We start from the raw sequence: 22025 nt of genomic DNA, 5'->3' as shown, positions 1-22025 counted from the left end.
ACTGATGACAGTGGGAAATGCAAAGTAAAGGGGAATGGGAATGAGTCAGCTTTTCTGGAGGGCAATGAAGGCCTCACAATAAAAATAATATACATACATACATATATATATATATATATTTGTTTTCAAAGGGATGGGATCTTGCTCTTTCACATAGGCTAGACTGCAGTGGCACAATCATAGCTCACTGCATCCTTGAACTCCTGGGCTCAGGGGATCCTTCTGCCTCAGCCTCCTGAATAGCTGGGACTACAGGTGCATGCCGACATGCATGGCTAATTATTTTTTAATTTTTTTGTAGAGACGGGGGGTCTCACTCTGTTGCCCTAGCTAGTCTTGAACTCCTGGCATGAAGTGATTCTCCCACCTTGGCCTCCTAAAGTGCTGGGACTATAAGTGTAACCCACAGTGCCTGGCCAAAAATAGTGAACGTTAATTCATCTTTATCCTTATCATTATGATTTGTATGTATTCAGAAATGCTTCCAGGAAAGTATTATAAAACATTCAACTAAATTTTCTTCAGGTAATTTTGTGGTTATTTTTAACATTTAAATATTTGTTCAATATTGAATTAATCTGACGAAAGAAGTATTTTCTTTCTGTTTCCAAAAGGCTAGCCCATTATGATCTTATTGTTTACTGAATAATGTGTTTGCCTTCCAAAACTCCAGCAGATCTGAATACCACCTTTACAACAGAGCATATTTCCATATTTATGATCTACTTACAAAAATCAGTGACATTACTAAATTGTCTCCAAAGTCTTTCAGCTAAATACATGAAGCACTATGTATGCTATGTAAGTATCCATGTTTATTACATACAGATGTGTATATATAGTAATAAAATTGTATGTATCCTCCTCAACAAATTAAAAAAGAAAAACTATAAATTATAAGTTAATTACCAATGGTATCTATCGATGTAAACAGGAAACAGCTTTAGTCACAAGAACAATACTTTTTGGCTGGGCGCAGTGGCTCCTACCTGTAATCCCAGCACTTTGGGAGGCCAAGGTGGGCAGATCACGTGAGGTCAGAAGTTTGAGACCAGCCTGGCCAACGTGGCGAAACCCCATCTTTACTATAAATAAAAAAAGAACTAGCCAGGCATGGTGGCGGGCACCTGCAGTCCCAGCTACTCAGGAGGCTGAGGCAGGAGAATGGCTTGAACCCGGGAGGCAGAGGTTGCAGTGAGCCGAGATCACACCACTGCACTCCAGCCTGGGCAGCAGTGCAAAACTCTTGTCTCAAAACAAACAAAACCACCAACCAATCAATAGTACTTTTCTACTTACCTCAGCTTCTTTTTCCAGCAAGATCTGGTCTTTATTCACGTCCTCATTCTCCACTTTCCTAAGAATTGAAAGAAATCAGAATTATAACACTGCAACAAATAGTTATTTGATACCCTCCCACCAAATTCTACTTTAAAATTTAAAATGACATGTATTCATCCTTCTTCCTTTTTTTATTGAGATGGTGTCTCGCTCTGTTGCACAGGCTGGAGTGTAGTGGCATGAGCTTGGTTCCCTGCAACCCCCACCTCCTAGGTTCAAGCAATTCTCCCACCTTAGCCTCCCAGGTAGCTGGGATTACAGGCGCGCGCTACCACACCCAGCTAATTTTTTTATGTTTAGTAGAGATGGGGTTTCGCCGTGTTGGCCAGGCTCGTCCGAACCTCAAGTGATCCGCCCGCTTTAGCCTCCCAAATTGCTGGGAATACAGGTGTGAGCCACCATGCCCGGCCTATCATTTTTCTAATTAAAGATATAATGAATAAAAAAGGAACAGAATGATTTTCTTAAAAAAGTTCAAACAACATGAAATGGAACACTGAAGAGACTTTTCTTACTCTAAGCTTGAGTGACAACACTTGCTGTTACCCACTCAAAAAACAGGTATTATCTGAAAAATTCGCTTTGAGATCAGTTATTCTTTATTAACATGAATGTAGTCACCACACTTACAGAAGGAGCAGGATCTGTGTGAGTGAGCGAGGGGCATGGGCAAGCTCTCCAAGCACACCTGAGAATCATGCTCTGCAGAGCACATAATCCCCGTCTCAGGGCCAGCGGCTACTCAGCTCCCAGAGGGGGGAATTTTCTAGCTGCCTCTAAAATCTTTCTTAATGTGGTTTCCAAACTCATAATTAAACTTCACTGTGTACAACGTATGTATAACTTACATAAAAACATATTAGCATGGCTAAAAAGAAAAGCTGAGTGAGGGTGGCTGCAGGACTTTATAAGGCTCGAAGCTGCGGCTTCAATGGCCACTGGCTGCTTAGAAGTCACTCATCCTGGCCTCACCCTTAACTCAGGCGCTGCAGTTTCTTAATGGCACCAAGTTTGTCCTGATGTACAGAGTGATGCTTTTGAAGGAGGACTCGACACAAGCCTCTGGCCTGTCCATCTAAAGTCTTTGTTTGTTTTTTGAGACAGGGTCTTGTTTTATTGCCCAGGATGAAGTGCAGTGGTGCAATTATGGCTCAACTGCTCCTCCCAACTCAGCCTCCTGAGTAGCTGGGATTATAGGCGTGTGCCACCATGCTCGGCTAATTTTTTTTTTTTTAATTTTTGTAGAGATGGGATTTCACCATGTAATCCCATGGTCTCAAAACTCCTGAGCTCAAGCAATCTACCTCGCCTTGGTCTCCCAAGGTGCTGGGATTAAGGCATGAGCCACCATGCCTGGCCTAAAGCTTTTATGTGCATATCATTAAATGTACTTTTTTTTTTTTTTAAAGGCTACAAGAGCATAATCTGATTAAATTAACAACTCTTTTATAGTAACTTTTGAGTAGGAAACCAAACCATGTTGCTTAATGGTCAAGAAGGCTGAGCTGAACGGGGAAGAGGAACATCATGGCTCAGGGTGACACAATACAGAGAAAGGGGCACAGTGTGATCATGACCTGCCGCCTCTCTTAAGTCTCTCAGAACGGAAGTTTTCATAATGAAGGTCCTGGGTCACCTCCTGGAGATCCTGCATGTGTGTGCTGAAAGAGAAGAGCAATACACCAAGGTGGCCTCATGCACGTGATAGTCTCGTAAGAAAAAAAACCACCCATCAAGTACATAGAAGAAATAGCGGTAATTACAATTACTTGGTAAATTGTACATAAAGCTGCTGGGATTTCAGGATAAGGATTATGGCCGAGGAAACATCTAATAAGGTATAGCTCTCCCTTTGTTCCCCAATCAATGATACACAAACTCAGGTCTGGATTGAGTCTCTCAGCAGGATTTCTGCCAGAGGCAATGCCACCCCTGTATGAGGCCATCTCTACCACAGGATGGCAGATAGACAGATTTTAAGAGACTTTTAGGTCAACAATGTCTGAAATAGAACACACTTTTCTAAAAGGACTTACAGAAAATGTAATGAACATATTCATGCCTCCTATAACTCAAAATTTATATATTACTCTCATATAAGAAGAGTTGGTTAGCTAAAGCTATGGCCGAAGACCATAAAGTGAAGGACTAATATTCTGGATCCAAGAATATTAGTCAACAACTTAACCTTTCATTCATCTTATGACTTTTTTTTTTTTTTTTTTTGAGATGGAGTCTGGCTCTGTCCCCCAGGCTGGAAGTGCAGTGGCCGGATCTCAGCTTACTGCAAGCTCCGCCACCCGGGTTCACGCCATTCTCCTGCCTCAGCCTTCCAAGTAGCTGGGGCTATAGGCGCCCACCACCTTGCCCAGCTAGTTTTTTTTTTTTTTGTATTTTTTAGTAGAGACAGGGTTTCACCGTGTTTGCCAGAGTGGTCTCAATCTCCTGACCTCGTGATCCGCCCATCTCGGCCTCCCAAAGTGCTGGGATTACAGGCTTGAGCCACCGCGCCCGGCCATCTTATGACTTTTTAATTGCCTAGCTTACTCAAAATACTTAAGCAGTCCAGAATGAGCAGAACATTGTAACACATTCCTATTTATTCAGGATCCAGGGAAATGGATTGAGATAGCCAAGGAGGGGCTCACTCTACCTCATTGTGAGAAACATACAAGTGACACTAAAGTGAAGTCCCCAAACCCCGTCTTCAGCCTCTACACCCCCCCTCAATAATGGGGATCGGGACAGCCAAGGATGCAGCCCTGGAGGAGCTGAGTGCCCTTAACTTCTTACACGACCATTAAATTGTGTTTGACAGAGCTTGGATGGTTTAACATGTTACTGATTTTAACTCACTACAAATTGCTAAACTAAGTGAGACATGTGGCAAATATATAGCAGCTTTCAGCTAATCAAAACATTGATTTCTCCACATCGGTCATTCTTTGAAGTCCTCTGATAAAAGAGGTATAGTTTAAGCAATATTCTCAGCCTGTTCTTTTTGTTGAGATGAAGTCTCGCTCTTGTTGCCCAGTCTGGAGTGCAGTGGCGCAATCTCGGCTCACTGCAACCTCTGCCTCCAGGTTCAGGAGACTCTCCTGCCTCAGTCTCCCAAGTAGCTGGGACTACAGGCACCCACCACGCCTGGTTAATTTTTTTGTATTTTTAGTAGAGACACTGTTTCACCATGTTGGCCAGGCTGGTTTCAAACTCCTGACCTCAAGTGATCTGCCCGCCTTGGCCTCCCAAAGTGCTAGGAGTACAGGTGTGAGCCACCGCACCCGGCCTCAGCCTCTTTTTTTCAAGAGTAAAAGCAACGTATGCATGCTACTATATGTGAAATTAATTAATTAATTTATTTATTTATTTTTATTATTTTGAGACGGAGTCTCACTCCACTGCCCAGGCTGGAGTGCAGTGGTGTAATCTCAGCTCACTGCGACCTCTGCCTCCCAGGTTCAAGTGATTCTCCTGCCTCAGCCTCCTGAGTAGCTGGGATTAGAAGTGCGCGCCATCACGCTCGGCTAATTTTGTTTTTGTAATTTTAGTAGAGATGGGGTTTCACCGTGTCGGTCAGGCTGGTCTCGAACTCCTGACCTCGAGATCCGCCAGCCTCGGCCTCCCAAAGTGTTGGACTTACAGGCGTAAGCCACCATGCCTGGCCATGAAATTTATTTTAAAGGAAAAAACATCTATTTTGTAGTCAGGTCTGTAATTGTTATTAATAATAAATAGAAGACACAAAAAGCTAACCAGGGCCATCCAATGAGTCTCAGACTGGTGAGCAGGGCACCAGGTGTGGCTCAGCCTGGAGCAGCAGACCAGGGGCCTACACAGTCTGACCATTTCCTTACTAGCACCAGGGACCTCTCAGACCCCAGTTTAGGTTCTAGTCTCCTTTTAACATCAAAGATGTAAGATCTTAGCAGGAAGGAAAGGTACTACAGGTTACAGGCCACAGGCAGAAGAGCTAGTTTAGTAGTGCCACAGAGGGCCCCTGGGTGAGGGTTCTCAGCACCAAGCTGCAACAGCCCCACAGCACTTCTGCAATGTGAGAAACACTGAGGATGGCAATGAAGCTGCTGGCTGCAACTACCTTGAAGGTCAAGTGTACACCCCGTTTAAAATCCATATTCTTCATGCCAAATTCTGCCAGAAGGAACACACCCAATGTCTTACATGAGCATGGTTCTCAGCTTCAGAAAGTCGTTGTGCTCTGGGTTCTCCACCTCCACAACACCCCAGGGGTAGAGGCGGCCTCTGACCTTCTTTCCTTTGGCTTCAATCAACTGATTGGAGCCAACCACAGAGAACGGGATGCTAGCCTAGAAAGAGACACACAGAGTAGACAGGCTCTACACAGGGAACCCCAGAGTTCACTGGGAACACGAGAACATCAGCACAGACTTAACACATTACTACTGACTAAGAAATTTAATTGGAAAGCTGGGGGTATGTAACATTTTCTTGAGAACTGTCAGATACTTTCCACATGGGACAAACTGAATGAAAACAAATTAAATCTAAAATAAAATTTCTAAGCTTTAGGTGATAGCTGTACAATATTTTTTTTTGGGAGACAGGCTTGCTCTGTCACCAGGCTGGAGTACAGTGGCACGATCTCAGCTCACTGCAACCTCTGCCTCCTGGGTTCAAGTGATTCTCCTGCCTCCGCCTCCCGCGTGGCTGGGACGACAAGTGTGCACCACCACACCCACCTAATTTTTGCATTTTTGATGGAGATGAGACTTCACCACCATGTTGGCCAGGATGGTCTGGAACTCCTGGCCTCAACTGATCCATCTGCCTTGGCCTCTCAAACTGCTGGGATTATAGGCACGAGCCACTGCGTGAGGCCTTAAAATATATTTAAAGCAACATACCCAGACAATCGCTCTCATCTTAACATGGACAATGGTAAACAGGAGTTATTTATGTTGTGCATTTGAAGCCAGTTCTTACCTTCAGAAGTCTAGTCTGCTCTTTAAAATCTTCATCTTCATCTGATTCTGCATCAGGTAAGTGATAGATTTTGATGTTATGTTCTTCAATTTCATCCAGAATCTGAGAGAATGACAAAACCAGGATCAATTTTAGCAAACTGCCTATATTATTACAGCCAATTCTAACTCATCGTGTAAGAAATACATCGGAATCATCCAAATGTCAATAATCAAACTGATTATGCAAGTTACTGTCAAATAAATTTATAAAACCACGGCCAAGATCCGAGGCGGGTGGATCACAAGGTAGGAGATCGAGACCATCCTGGCTAACATGGTGAAACTCTGTCTCTACTAAAAATACACAAAATTAGCCAGGCGTGGCAGTGGGCGCCTGTAGTCCCAGTTACTGGGGAGGCTGAGGCAGGAGAATGGCATGAACCCGGGAGGCGGAGCTTGCAGGGAGCCGAGCTGGTGCCACTGCACTCCAGCCTAGGTGACAGAGCGAGACTCCGTCTCAAAAAAAAAAAAAAAAAAAAAAATAAATAAATAAATAAATAAATAAATAAATAAAATTGCTAGAAAGGTATTTATACTTGAATTTTGAGGATCCTCTGTACAGAATAAAAATAACATTAGCAATAATGCACCACTACCCTCAACATACAAAGCAGTAGGAAGACGAACGACAGCCCCAGCCCCTCAATGTACAAAGTGGTAGGAAGACGAACGACAGCCCCAGCCCCTCAATGTACAAAGCAGTAGGAAGACGAACGACAGCCCCAGCACAACAGCTACAATGGGAATCATACCACAATCAGCCTCAAGAAGGGCACCTGCCACGGAGAAGCTGCCGGCATGAGAAGACCCTGGAGAACAGGCAGGAGTCTTACAAGCAGAGGGAAGGAAGATGTACCCCAGATGGAAACAAAACAAAACAAAAACCTTGTCAAAGGCACAGAGAAGACACATGGAGTGGATTTTGAGAACAAGAAGAAATTCAAAAGGTTGGAATCTAAGACATCCAGTTGGATAAGGGAACAAAAATTGGAGTTACAAAGTGGAGAGTTCCATGAACACCAGACTAGCGACCTGGGGATCTGTATTTCATTCAACAGGTAGCCAGTAGCCAGCAGCGAAATCCCACAGTCCGACCTATCAAGCAGGCCTAGTGTGGGGGACGGGGCTTGAGGGGAGAAAGAACTGGGCTGACGTTGAAATACAAGTTCATTCATCAGTCAATTAATTAAAACCCTAGCACTCAAATGCCCACTAGATCGTGGGCACTCTTAACAGGCACGAGGCAGGCCACAGCTTTGTTTCGTCTCACCCCAGTACCCAAGCCATCCAGGGAAGAGAGAACAAAAGCAACCTAAGCAGAAAATATCCTGACCTCACACTGTGCACTGGATTTGCTCTCTGGTTTTAAGAATGGAAAGCCTTAATGTGACCTAAAAAGGGCTTGAATGATCAGAGATTTGGTCTTAGCACAATGTCTGCACTAATTCAGAACTCCAAAAAAGGCCCTCCTCTCTACATCCTTGATTCTGTAACTCGACCTTCAGTCTTTACATAAATCCTTATTCCTAAATGGGAGAAACTGAGCAATAAGAAGCATGAACTTGTTCACTTGTCCTCATCTCACGGCCCCTCTCCTGGTCTATTATCCATCCACGCCAACCCCATCTTTTGCCCTATGCTGGCCTCATAAAGATGGAGCCTATACTTTGGAGGAGAGAAGAGTTCGGAAACATTTAGTAAGCTATTTAAAAGTAAGGAGAGGAGTCAGAAAGTGATGAATAAAAAATAATGTACACATTTCTCAGTCTGGAAGATTTCAAGAATTGTGGGACCATTTAAAGAGACAGGGAAGTTGGAAGGACAGGAGTTCTTCAGTGGTCAAAAGAGGACTCCTGTGGGCACATGTGGTTCACAACAAGAAATAAGATACTTGGAAAGGCAAATCAGAAGCCACAGAAATAAGGTGATCAAAATAATATTAAGGAATACTGACTTCCAGGGATCAGGAAGGAAGGTGGTAAAAAGCAGCAGAGAGAAAAGCAAACACAGTGGCTCAGCAGCCAAGGAAGGGAAGTTTCAAGAGTAGAACTGCCAATCACACAAACCCCACGGGTGGGGCCCACATCTGAGAACTGAACTGTTGGCCAAGCCCACGAGAGAGCAATTGCAGGTGGATGACAGGAAGCCTGAGTGAACAGGATCATGCGGAGGGCAGGTAATAGCTACCAGTAAGTGACTAAAAGAAAGGCTGGTGAAGGCAAGAGGCTAGTAGAGGCTGGCAGGAGGCAAGAGGTTCTTTCAGATACAGCAGAATGAACAAACTGGTAGGCATCAAGGAGAAACTGGAGAAAGAGAAGTGATTAAAGCGGCCCAAGAAGGAAGGGATAAAAGCTCGAAGTATTTTGATTCACCTCAGATGTTGTAATCAAGCACTAAGTGTTTTGCATACAGGATTAGAGATTAGAATTAGAGCATTCTAACCCTGACACCACCCCCATTTCTATCTCAAAGAAATTTAATGTAGCAGAGTACAAAAGGTAAAGTTCCCCTAAGTGGGAATTGCTAAAGTATTTATTAGCATAAAAACATCTACGCTTCCAGGGGTTCTTCAAAGGTTCAAATACTTCCTAAAAAACTGGCAGACACTTGAGACAATTTAGGAACAGGCTGCCAAACATGACTACATGCTGCTTAAAAACTGCTTTGGAAAAAAAAACACCAGAAAAAATGTGAAAACATGAAAAGTCAAACCAGATGAAATCATCTGCAACGTGACAGTCAACATCTAAAAACAAGAAGTGTATCTGTTAAATCAATAAAAAAGCAAGAGCCAAAGCCCCTGCAACCTGAGAGAACACACCAATGGCATCAACACCAGGACAGACGCTCACATCGGCAAGCAAGGAAACGCAAATTCCAATGAGATACAGTTTCTCAGATAGGAAACACATTACAAAAACTGGCAACATAACCAGGACAGTTTTAGGGGGTGGAGAGAAGAGTATGCTTTGGAAATGTAAATTGTTAAGAACTTACTTTAGAGCAAATTTAGTCATCCTTCAAAAATTTAAATGTTATTTAAATTTTATTTCCTACTAAGAATTCGTTTGGCTCACACAATTGTGAAAAGATAGATGTGCACCAATGTTCATTACAACAATTATGCAACAAATCTATTATGTGCCAGACATTATTCGGAAGTCTGGTAATACGTAAGTGAACAAAGCAGATTCCTGATCTCAGGACCCGGGGTCAGCGGTCAGGAGAAGCCAACAAATACACTGGAGAAATACTTTATGCAGTGTGGGGGGAGTGCTACCAGCACAGCAGGGGATGGAGATGTGAAATTTTGTGTGTAGCGCTGGGCTCGGTGACGGAGTTGCCCACACAGGTATCTGAGGGAAGATTGTTCCAGACAGAGGGTATCACTAACAAAAAGAAACAGCAAGGGGCAAAGAAATAGTACATTTGGTCAAAGAAAAGGGGCCAGAGCAAAATAAAAAGCAAGCCAATTATTCACCAACAGGAAACTGGACAACATAGAGTATATTCATAGAGTGGAATGCTGTGCATCCAGTAACTATCAGGATATAGTATATATATGAGGATGCTTCCAAATATTTTTAAACAGAAAAATCAAATGGCAGAATAGTATTACTATGTGATTTCACTCTGTAAAACCAAAAACATAAGCCATGTTCTAGAAGGATATATACTTAACAGTTGTTCTTTCTGTGGGTAATTAAAGAAATTCTTATTTTTTTTCTTGAGACGGAGTCTTGCTCCGTCACCCAGGCTGGACTGCAAACAACCTCTGCCTCCTGGGTTGAAGCAAATCCAAGTAGCCGGGATCATAGGTGCCCACCACAACGCCCAGCTAATTTTTGTAATTTTTTAGAGATGTGGAGTTTTGCCATGTTGGTCAGGCTGGTCTCGACCTCCTGACCTCTGGTAATCTGCCTGCCTCAGCTTCCCAAAGTGCTGGGATTACAGGCGTGAGCCACCACGCCCGGCTTAGAAATTCTCTTATTAAAAGGCTTTTTTTTTTTTTTTTTAAGAGACGGGGTATTGCAACGTTGCTGAAGTCCTCCAACTTCTGGGCTCAAGTGATCCTCCCGCCTCAACCCCCTGCTGTACCCCACTACCCTGCCCAAGCAACTGGGATTACATGCATATACCAATATGTTCAGTTACATATTTGTATTTTTAGAGTTTAGCATATATATACAAACTATTTGGACTTTCTTAAGGAGCATAGCATCAGAAAAAAGCAAGCGATTTAAACATATATAGCAGAGAATCAATGAAGAGGCTTTACAGACATACACAGAAGAGGGCACTGAAACGGGCACACCACAGGAGCTGCTGGGGGGTGAGAGACGGTTTGCTGGCTGACAACTGCTATGTTCCCAAACAGAACAGAGAACCAGTCTACTTAGATACACCCTTGTATAGGTCATTTGCAGTCAAGAATTTAGGTAAAGTAACAAACTTCATGAAGAGATCACATTTCTGTATTTGAGTCACTGAACTCTTATGAAATGCACTTGTGTGTAACCAACTGCTACTCATAGAGGGCATTTTAAATATAAAGAGAATTTAAAGAATAGAAATTTGATACCTTCATGAAGGCAAAAATTAAAATTTATAACTATTAGGTTCTCCTTGAAAACCACCATTAAAATGCAGGAAAAATTCTCCTGCCCTGCCTCCCGACACCTGAGCAGACACCTGAGCAGACTGAGTGTGCTAACACCCTCCTTTCTTCATCCCCATGCCCCCTAGTCGCACCCTGAGGGAGAGCAGGAGGCCAGCCTCACTCACCCTTTTCTTCAGCCGCTCCCGTTCCTTCAGGGTGAGAGTGTCAGCTTTTGCAATGACAGGCACAATATTCACCTTGTTGTGTATTGCCTTCATAAACGCCACATCTAAAGGCTTAAGTCTAAAATTAATTTTAGAAGTGTCATTTATTTAAAAAAAACACATACAAAACTCTTCTCTCTCTCAAATTATCTGAATTCTTATATTAAAATACAGAGTTTGGGTAACAGTTACAAACCCATATAGTAAAGCATTTCTCCACAGTAAACAATTACTTACCCATGTCCAAAAGGTGAAATAAAGTAAAAGCAACAATGCACCCTATTATCAATGATGTGCCGCCTGTTCAAGCCGCTCTCGTCATGCAGGTACCTCTCAAACTGCTCATCAATATAGGAGATAATTGTCTTAAAACTGAGAGAAATAGAAACATTAACAATAATCATAGGGTACAAAACAGGGGGTCCCTGACTTCAAAGGGAAAACAAGCGCCTCTGCCCAAATATATACAATTTAATAATTCATTTTCAAGATGAGAACAGAAGACTGACTCCTAAATTTGGCAAATGGAAGTTTTTGGAAACTATGCCAAGCATAGTTGGCCCAAAGTGCTGGGAGTCAAAAAAAAGCTTGAATGGAATAGGTTTTGATGCACCTGAGAGAGGGCCAGTGTTGATAGGGCTGCCAAGTTTTTCTTTTTTTAGAGAAACTGAGTCTTGCTCTGTCACCCAGGTTGGAGTGCAGTGGCGTGATCTCGGCTCACTGCAACCTCCGCTTCCAGGGTTCAAGCGATTCTCCTGCCTCAGCCTCCCGAGTAGCTGGGATTATAGGCATACGCCACCACGCCCGGCTAATTTTTGTATTTTTAGTAGATACAGGGTTTCACCATGTTGGCCAGGCTGGTCTCGAACTCCTGACTCTGTGACCAGCGCCCCCGCCCCCCCGCAGCCTCCCAAAGTGCTGGGATTACAGGCGTGAGCCACCGCACCTGGCCAGGGCTGCCGATTCTTTTCAGGAACGTGACTGTGAAGAGGGGCAGAGGAACAGGATGGTAGAGAACATGGGTCAAGAACAGGTTTATCTGAGCTGGGAAATAGCACAGCACTTTCACATGTAAGAAGGGAGAAATTCCTAAATGCAGGAGAAAAACAAAAGAACCTTCCCCTTTTCATCCAGTGGTGTAAAGCTGATGCTTTATGTTGACAGGATTAGAACCAGGAGGGAGTCTGTACAGTGAAAGTGGCATTCTTTGCCCAGTACAGGTGACAGACTGCTCTATCTTCTACTTCTTGATTTCCTTATTTGTGAAAATGATGCCAATGAGCAGTCATTTACAGACACTACGACTCAATCCACTCTCTAACAGGTTTCACCTCCTTCCACGTAGAAAGGATGTACTACAGTATTTCGTTCACCAGCCACGGCTCAAATCCAGGTGTTTCATTTACACTAGCAGTCTATGGACGACCAGCTTTGCGATCTCAAATCGTACTAGAGTACCAGAGAAAAATTACTCTATAAAATCCCTTAAATTATTTAAAAAGTCAACATTAACACATTTTAAATTATCTAGCTGTTTTATATATATAGTGATCCCAAACTTAATCACTCATTAACACTATCTATCAATTTAAGTACATTAAATAAACAAATGCAGATCCCTGGGCACCCGGGTGCATACCAATCTCTGCAGTTGATAGCATCACCATAGCCAGGGGTATCTACCACTGTCAGGCGTAGCTTCACCCCTCGCTCTTCAATTTCAACAGTTGAAGCCTCAATCTGGACAGTTCTTTCAATTTTTTCTAGAAAAGAAACAAACTTAATAGGGAATATAAGCAGCATGCGAAGAGGAAAGCTCACATTAACAACATTCTCACAACTAGTGACTTCCGAGTCCACTACCTCTCTGCAGAGGTAGGTTCTCCAAAGTTACCATGGGGATTACGCAAAAATGATCCCAGAGGAGTCAGAAAGGGGAAGGTTAAAGCTAAGATTATTGCGCTACTGGGGAAGGTTAAAAACACAAATATTAAAATCATAATTTCTGTTCCTGGGAAAAGAAAGGAACTTACGAATTCATTTAAAACTGAATTCAAAATATCCTGAAAGGACTACATATTCTTGCAGCAGCCCCAGTCCTGGGTTCTCACTGTGTGCGCCTAATTCATTCAACAGGCATTTGTGGATGCTGGTGTCCTGTGCTGGAACTTTCCAACAGTAGATGAATTAGAACATCTATCCCAGCAATCTTCTAGTCAGACACCATTTTTGATGTACAACATTCTCAATCCATCAACTGTTTAATATAGGCAGAAACTACTTATTACATTTTACAGACAAAACAGACTCAGAGAGGATCGATCCATGGATACGTGTCAAAGAAAGTCTACAGCCCAAATCCAAGGACCTCGGTGCAGCACCTGCCCCGTAAGTGTTTTCCTTGTGTTCAAAGTTGAACAAGAACAAACAAAACACAGAGCGAAGACGTAAAACATGCATTGGGCAGTCCTCAGCACCTTTCATGTAGAATTACACGTGCAGTAACATAGGAATGTTTTTACCTGCAGCTCCAGGTATGACTCTTTCTGGGTAGAGATCAGTTAGGAAAAGGCTGTTTATGAGAGTCGATTTTCCTAGACCTGATTCACCTTTAAATAAAAAGAAAAACCTTGTCATGACCTTATGCATATGATACCATTCAATCTGTTAAGTGTTTACACATGGCCTGGACTGGGCTAAGCACCTCATGAACATCACTCTGTGTTTAGTGCCTAGAGCACCACTGTTTGGAGTGTGATCTTTGAGTGTACTCAAAGAAACTCCGATTTGCCCAAGGTCGGAGTACCACCCGGAGCAGGGCCAAGACTGAATCCAGGTCTATGAGCCTACAGACCTTAAACATCATATGATCAGAAACACGACTGTTCACAAACGTGAGGAATGTACTTTAGAGGTTGGTTTTTATTTTTGACAAATAGAATGCAAAGCAGGTTTTCAATGATCAGTTCTGCTAGTCACTAAACTTACCACATTTTCAGAAAACTGAACATATCTATCCTGTAGTGTTAAGAACACTTGTGCTTCCCGAGCTGCAGGAACGGGTGAGCAGGACAGGGCCTGTGGTCTGGTGGGCTTACTTCTTGAACCCTCACTCTGCAACCTCCCCCTTCTGCCACCCTGTCTTCTTCCTGCTTTAAACCCATCCCCGTTTCCCAGCACTGGCAACTGCCATACGTCAGGCAACTTTCCTGCTCACTTTGCTGAGTTCACATGAACAATTCAGCGACACATGTCCACATAAGCTTTCAACGAGGTGAGAATCTCTCAACTACTGTGACCATATATTCTGAATATTTGAAATTTAACTTCAAAAAAGATGCAAAACACCAAAAATTAAATTTTACATTTGAAGGAAGCACAAATTCCACTGCTTCTAAGTCTTAATTTTGCATGGAGAAGCGCTTCTGACGTTGGTACTACATAGCACTTGGTGCTGGACTGTCCCCTAGGCACCTTAAACCACCCTCTGTTAAGTTCTGCAAAGCCTGAGGAAGGAGTACACATCTCTTTTGAAAAATTATTATTTCTGGCTGGGCACAGTGGTTCACACCTATAATCCCGGGACTTTAGAAGACCAAGGCTGGAGGATCACTTGATGCTAAGAATTTAAGACCCTACCTGGGCAAAAAAGGGAGATCCCCATCTCCCAAAAAAACCAAACGAAGTAAAAAACTCCAAAATCTTAGCCAGGTGTGGTGGCATGTAACTAGAATCCCAGCTACTTGGGAGACTAGCGCAGGAAGATTGCTTGAGCCCAGGAGTTACGATCATGCCACTGTACTTCAGCCTGGGTACAGAGTGAGACCCTGCCCCTTACAGAAAAAAATTCTGGGAAAATCAAGAACAAAAAAGTGAATTCGAAATGTGCAGACATACAAAATTAGGACTGCATTTTAAGTGAACTGCAATTTTCACACACGAAAAGAACAAAACAATGTGTTGCACATGCCTAAAAATGATTGTAAATATTTGACTAAGTGCCTATTATCCCATTAAGTCATTCTTTTACTAAACTGCGGTGCAGTGCCCCTTTGTATTTTTGCTCCATTTAAAGAAGATTTTACCAATAATTGCTAAGTCCTTTCTGCACGTCTGGCACAGGTCTAGAGCAGAGACACGACAGAGAATGAGAAGGAACCAAGTCCCTGCTCCCTGGAGCCCTGCAGCCCAGCAGGGAGAGGATAAACCAATGAAATCCCTTTCTGACTAGAGTGGCAACAGCTGTGGGGAACAGCTGAGAACGTCATCAGAGGCAGCTTTTTAAAAAGCAGTTAGAATATCCCACTGGCTACTTCTAAATTATAGATCTTAATTTTAAGGGTATATGTGATTATTTTACTTGGAATAGCTTTTGAGTAACATCAACACATGGTCTGCTTAAGGAACTCGGAACATGAGGCTACACTTGGGCTGAATCACTGCAGCGCAGGCACCCAGCTCTGCTCTGCCTCACTTTCTTTAGTATCTCCATTCTGGCCAGGTGTCTTTCACGTACGTGTCAGCAAATGAGAGAACAAGACACACAGAGATCTGGGCCTGCAAATCTACCCCAAATGCACTGGGTCCAGAAGTTTCACTTGTTACAAAAGTAACAAAGTATTTTTTAAAGTGCCAGAATTAATATAGTTTTTCTCTAATAGTAGTGACAAAAGAGACTGGAATGGGAGGTATTCAGAGTTTAAAATATGGCATGTTTTCCCTAATTAGAAAGAAAACAGTATTAGGCACAGTGGAACCATGGAAGGAAACATACATACAGGGTGAGAAAGTGAAGCTTCATTGTACAATACTATTCTGAAATCCCATCAGGCAAATCTGTCACCAAAGTTTTAGGCTTGAGTTAGAAGTTTTTTTTTTAAACCTAGGCTAAAAAAATACAATGGCAAAACAGCCTATTCCAGGAATGTTAGGAAGTAGCTTTCAAATCTGAGGGAATTTCTCCTCAAATTTTAAATTTTTTAACCAACATGAAAATGAAACTGCTTTCTCAAACACTACGCATCAAGGGCCTTTCTCAGGAGGCCCCTGAACAGCAGTCATCTAAGTGATCGGCTTTTTTGCTCAAACAACTCCCACCAGAGCTGCGCAAGAGCAGGACGGCCCTGGCAGCTGCGTGAGGCGGGACTCTGTGGGAGCGGGGAGCTCACAAGGGTCTCCAAAAGGTCTGGCCCGCCCATCCCAGACTCCTGTGCCCTCAGGATGGAAGGCCTATAACGTGTGAGCGCCCGGAATTACACTCAGCTGTTAGTGCTCAAGTGCTCGCTCCAACCCTCCCGTACAGTCGACCACAGTCACAACCTGCTTTCCTCTTTTTCAGACACAAACATCTTTACATTAGGTTTCTATTAGGTAACATATTTGGCAACAGGCTTTATTCTTAAACATGCTTTTCATATAATGAAGCCACCATCACATATAAATGTAGCCAGGATAGTAACTTTTTTTTTTTGAGACAGAGTCTCGCTCTGTCGCCCAGGCTGGACTGCAGTGGCGCAATCTCCGCTCACTGCAAGCTCCACCTCCCGGGTTTACGCCATTCTCCTGCCTCAGCCTCCCAAGTAGCTGGGACTACAGGCGCCGGCCACCACGCTGGGCTAATTTTTTGCCTTTTTTAGTAGATACGGGGTTTCACCGTGTTAGCCAGGATGGTCTCCATCTCCTGACCTCGTGATCTACCCACCTCGGCCTCCCAAAGTGCTGGGATTGCAGGCATGAGCCACTGCGCCCGGCCAAGAGTAACGAAATATAATTATTTATCACTCTGACTAGAATCTACAGCAATATGTCACTAAATTGTCTCATGGACAGTCTGCAACCTGGCTTCCTTGCTTGATGTCGCTGAATAAGTCATTGTGATTTTAGAATCCCTTGCAGACTGTTGCCCCGACATCTGTGGTGGCTTCCTTGCTTGATGCCGCTGAATAAGTCATTGTGATTTTAGAATCCCTTGCAGGCTGTTGCTCCGACATCTGTAGTCTTTCATTTGCATTTGATCTGTTATTTTGTGAACTTGCCTACTTCTTTAGAAGTCTTGACACAATTTTAAAAACTATGCCTTTCCTCTTCAATAGTCTCTCTTTTACCAATTACATGTGCTAGGGTTTTCCACCATTTTTCTTGAGCTATTAATACAACAATTCGAAAGTTGAGGGTTCTTGTGGCTTTCTAGTTCTACTTTTCACTACTCACCCTCAACCCCCTGTTTTCTTTTAAATCCACTTTATGGAGGCACAATTTATAAATACTAAAATACACCCATTTAAACTGTACAGTTTTGACAGAAGTAGATACTCAGATAACCAAACTCCACTCAAGATAAAAGATTATTTTCATAACCCTAGAGTTCCTTTGTGTAACTGTGAAGTCTACCCTCTCCAGTCCCCACTGCAGGCAAACACCAATCTACTTTCTGTCACTACGTATCAGCTTTGCCTATTCTAAAACTTTTAAATGGCATCACACAACATGGCCTGTTTTGTGTCTGGCTGCTTTTGCTCAACAAAGCACTGAGACTGACGCATGCTGTTGCATCTATGAGTAGTTCGTTTCTTTTTTTTTTTTTTTTTTTTTGAGATGGAGTCTCCCTGTGTCGCCCAGGCTAGAGTGCTGTGGCTGGATCTCAGCTCACTGCAAGCTCCGCCTCCCCGGTTTACGCCATTCTCCTGCCTCAACCTCTCGAGTAGCTGGGACTACAGGCGCCCGCCACCTCGCCCGGCTAGTTTTTTGTATTTTTTAGTAGAGAGGGGTTTCACCGTGTTAGCCAGGATGGTCTCGATCTCCTGACCTCGTGATCCGGCCGTCTCGGCCTCCCAAAGTGCTGGGATTACAGGCTTGAGCCACCGCGCCTGGCCGAGTAGTTCGTTTCTTTGTAGTGCTTGGCAATATTCCATTGTATGGCTACACCACAATTTGTTAACCCACTCTCTAGATACCTCTGCTCTCCCCAGTTTGGGGCTATTTTGAGAAAAGCAGCTATGAACATTCATACACAAGTCGTTATGGACATGTTTTCATTTCTTATGGGTAAACACATACAAGCGGTACTGCTGGGTCTTAACTGTTAAAGTACCACCAAACTGGCTACCATACTGGTTGTGGCATTTTTACACGCTCACTGAGTTCCAGTTGTTTCACATCCTTGCTGACACCTGGAGTGCCTGCGTTTTAGTGGATGTGTGGTGGCATGTAGTGGTTTCAATGCATAGTCCCGATGACCAAAGATGTGGACATCTTTACGTGGGTTTACCGGCTATTTATCTTCCTTAGTGAAATGTCCATTCAGATCTTTTGCCCCCTCTTTGTAAGTGGGTCATTTGTCTTACTGATGTGTAAAAGATTGTTACATATTCTGGACACACATCCTTTGTCAGATATGGTGCTATGAATACTTCCAGTTCCTCCCATTTTATTTTCCTACTGATGTCTTTTGAAGAAGACCAACTTTTAATAATGCACAAATACTTTTATAATTTCTATTCTTCATGTCCTAAGAAATCTGCTTACTACAAAGTCAAAAAATTTTTTGCCCATTTTCTTGTATAAGTTTTATAGCTTTATATTTCAATCAACTATCATTTCAGGTTAATTTTGACATACAGTGTGAAGAGTTGAAGTTCATTTTTTCACACATAACCATCTAGTTGTTACAGATGCAAAAAGACTAACCTTGCCCCCACTGAATCAACTTGGCTTTTTTCTCAAAAAAACAGAACAAAAAAATTGAACTTATCATATTGATTGATCTACTTCTTGGCTGCAGCTCTGCTCAATAGATCTGTGTACCTACCCTTACCACACTGTCTTGTTTACACCACACTATCTTGTTTACACCACACTGTCTTGATTACTGCTAAGTCTTGAAATCAGAGACTGTAATCCTCCAACTTTGCTCTTTTTCTAAACTGTTTTTGTCTGTTCTAGGCCCTCTACATTTAAACTTTAGAATCAGCTTGTTAATTTTTATTTCTGAAAATTGGGGCTGGACACTGTGGTTCACACCAGTAGTAATCCTTGCACTCTAGGAGGCTGAGACAGGTGAACCACTTCAGGCTAGGAGTTCAAGACCAGCCTGGCCAACATGACAAAATGCCATTTCTACTAAAAATACAAAAATTAGATGGGCGTGGTGGCGCGTGCCTGTAATCCCAGCTACTTGGGGAGGTTGAGGAATGAAAATCACTTGAACCTGGGAGGTGGAGGTTGCCAAAATCATACCATTGCACTCTAGCCTGGGTAACAGAGCAACACTGTCTCAGAAAAAATACGGGACAATTTGGGGGAGAAAGGGCATAACAGTTCCAATCCACAAATGGGGCAGATCTTACACAACTTATTTAGGTTTTCTCTCAGCAGTGTTTTGTAGTTTTCAGTGTATAGGTCTTGCACATTTTGTTAAATTTATCCCTAAACAATATTTTTTGTGACTGTGTACTGTAAATCATTAATACTCTTGTTTGTGATTTTTTTTTTTTTTTTTTAAAAGGAGTCTCGCTCTGCCATGCAGGCTGGAGTGCAATGGCATGACCTTGGCTCACTGAAACCTCCCCCTCCCGGGTTCAAGTGATTCTCCTGCCTCAGCCTCCAGAGTAGCTGAAATTACAGGCACCCACCATCATGCCCGGCTAATTTCAGTACCTTACAAAAGTACTAAAGAGACGAAGTTTTACCATGTTGGCGGGGCTGGTCTTAAACTCCTAACCTCAGGTGATCCGCCAGCCTTGGACTCCCAAAGTGTTGGGATTACAGGTGTGAGCCACCACACCCAGCCTACTTTCTTATCTTTAGTGGGTCCTGGATTTTTACAATTCATTTTTCAGCTAACATCATCTTCCTCCTTGATAACTACCGTGAATGACACTGACTTTGAATGTTACACCATGTATTCCTAAGATAAACTCCATTTGTTTAGTTGGTTCTAATTTGAAAATGAGAATTTGTTCCAATGGGATTGACATATTAGGGAACAATAGCAGCATAATACAAATTTCCTATTTGCTTATATATGATCTCATTGGTGAGAAACTAGGTGAATACAGAAAACTGTGTTTAATTTTGCATCCAACAGAATCAAACCACTTGGAGATATTCCCAACACACACCCCTAAATATTTATCAGCTAATTTTCTTCACCGCCCGTTATGAGCCACACCTAATTTACACCTAGTGTTATGACTTTCCAACTTTAGAAAATCCTCCTTCCACAGCTACACAAAAGGGCACAAGTTGCAACCCTCCTGACGTCCACTTGCACAAACCAAACCTCAGGGCTTACATGGTGTAGTGATTATTTTTCAGCCATTTACATGTGCACTAGTATAACTCTTGTGTTCCTATCTTTTCCCCCATTGTGTCACTGATGAAGGCTCTGAGTATTGGGTACCTGTCTTCTCCACAAGCTCTGATAAGCTCTGTGGTGTTTATTCATCATGTTGGATGGTATGGGGATCGTTTTAGAAACACACAGGTTGCATCATAGCAGAACTAAGTGCATTGTCTTTTTATTTAGATATATTGCTGGACTTGGTAAGATTTAATTAAGATGTCCATGTCTAGTTCACGTATACGTCAAAAGTAGAGGTTCTTCTTCAAAGACTTTCCTCCTCATCTAATTAGGAATAAATAGTAACTTCTCTTAGAAGCAAAAATTTATTCAAAGACGTGTGCTAACATTCTTAAATAATCTGCTAGCTGTGATGAGGAAATCAACATACTTTATGTTCTTAGCGCCCACAATTTAGCCTAAATTTGCCCTGGCATGCTTATGATGGTCCAAGCATTAGGGCATAGCCTGCTGTTCTTCCTTATTTGAAGGTGATTTTACCTTTCTCAACAATCCTCCTTCCTTTGTTCTCCTCTCTGCCTTTGCCTCTTTTAAAAAGTTCTAAGTTGCTAGTCAATCAGGACAAATAAGGAACGTGAGGTCCCGTTCCAGCCAGTGGAAACAGCAGTAAGGCAGACACAGCAGGTTATAAATGACCTAGGTTATAAATGATCCTCTTTGTTCGGTGTACTCTCATGACAAAACTGATGGCGAGTGCACCCATTCTGTACAAAGTAAAAATGGCTTTGTTGAGGAAACTGAATTTATGTTCAAGTGCTATTTCCTTATGGCACCGAGGAACAAGCATTTCTTTTTTTTTCTGAGACGGAGTCTGGCTCTGTCGCCCAGGCTGGAGTGCAGTGGCACCAGCTCGGCTCACTGCAAGCTCCACCTCCCACATTCACACCATTCTCCTGCCTCAGCCTCCCGAGTAGCTGGGACTACAGGCGCCCGCCACCACCACACCTGGCTAATTTTTTATATTTTTAATAGAGATGGGGTTTCACTGTGTTAGCCAGGATGGTCTCGATCTCCTGATCTCGTGATCTGCCCGCCTCGGCCTCCCAAAGTGCTGGGATTACAGGTGTGAGCCACTGTGCCCGGTCAAAACAACTATTTCTAACATGTATTAGTCCGTAGTTTTCTTGTCATTTATAACAGGATAATGCTGGCTTCATAAAATAGACTGGTAGGTGTTTCCTACTCATCTATTTTGTGAAGAAGTTTGTTTAAGACTTATATTAATCCCAGCACTTTGGGAGGCCGAGGTGGGTGAATCACGAAGTCAGGAGATTGAGACCATCCTGGCTAACACGGTGAAACTCCATCTGTACTAAAAATACAAAAACAAAATTAGCTGGGTGTGGTGGCGGGCGCCCGTAATCCCAGCTACTCGGGAGGCTGAGGCGGGAGAATGGTGTGAATCCGGGAGGTGGAGCTTGCAGTGAGCCACAATCGTGCCACTGCACTCCAGCCTGGGCGACAGACAGAACGAGACTCCATCTTAAAAAAAAAAA

At 43.0% G+C, this 22025-nt stretch overlaps 1 protein-coding gene across 5 annotated transcripts in view; it reads right to left on the bottom strand.

Annotated features, from left to right (window-relative positions):
* Nucleotides 1-22025, bottom strand: part of SEPTIN2 (septin 2) — a 40697-nt gene that overhangs the window by 4434 nt on the left and 14238 nt on the right. For all 5 annotated transcript variants that reach the window (XM_017860664.1, XM_017860663.1, XM_017860661.1 and 2 more), the window contains 8 exons: nucleotides 13691-13777; nucleotides 12808-12931; nucleotides 11406-11540; nucleotides 11130-11247; nucleotides 6304-6405; nucleotides 5521-5666; nucleotides 2919-3002; nucleotides 1300-1357 (listed from right to left, as the gene is read on the bottom strand). In XM_017860664.1, coding sequence (XP_017716153.1) covers nucleotides 1300-1357; nucleotides 2919-3002; nucleotides 5521-5666; nucleotides 6304-6405; nucleotides 11130-11247; nucleotides 11406-11540; nucleotides 12808-12931; nucleotides 13691-13777 — 854 coding nt within the window. The remainder of the gene's footprint in view (nucleotides 1-1299; nucleotides 1358-2918; nucleotides 3003-5520; nucleotides 5667-6303; nucleotides 6406-11129; nucleotides 11248-11405; nucleotides 11541-12807; nucleotides 12932-13690; nucleotides 13778-22025) is intronic.

The sequence above is a fragment of the Rhinopithecus bieti genome, unplaced genomic scaffold (assembly GCF_001698545.2).
Source record: "Rhinopithecus bieti isolate Rb0 unplaced genomic scaffold, ASM169854v2 scaffold_56246, whole genome shotgun sequence".
Taxonomy (NCBI): Eukaryota; Metazoa; Chordata; class Mammalia; order Primates; family Cercopithecidae; genus Rhinopithecus; species Rhinopithecus bieti.
The sequence above is the reverse complement of the archived record's forward strand: the minus strand, read 5'-3'. Positions and strand labels throughout refer to the sequence as shown.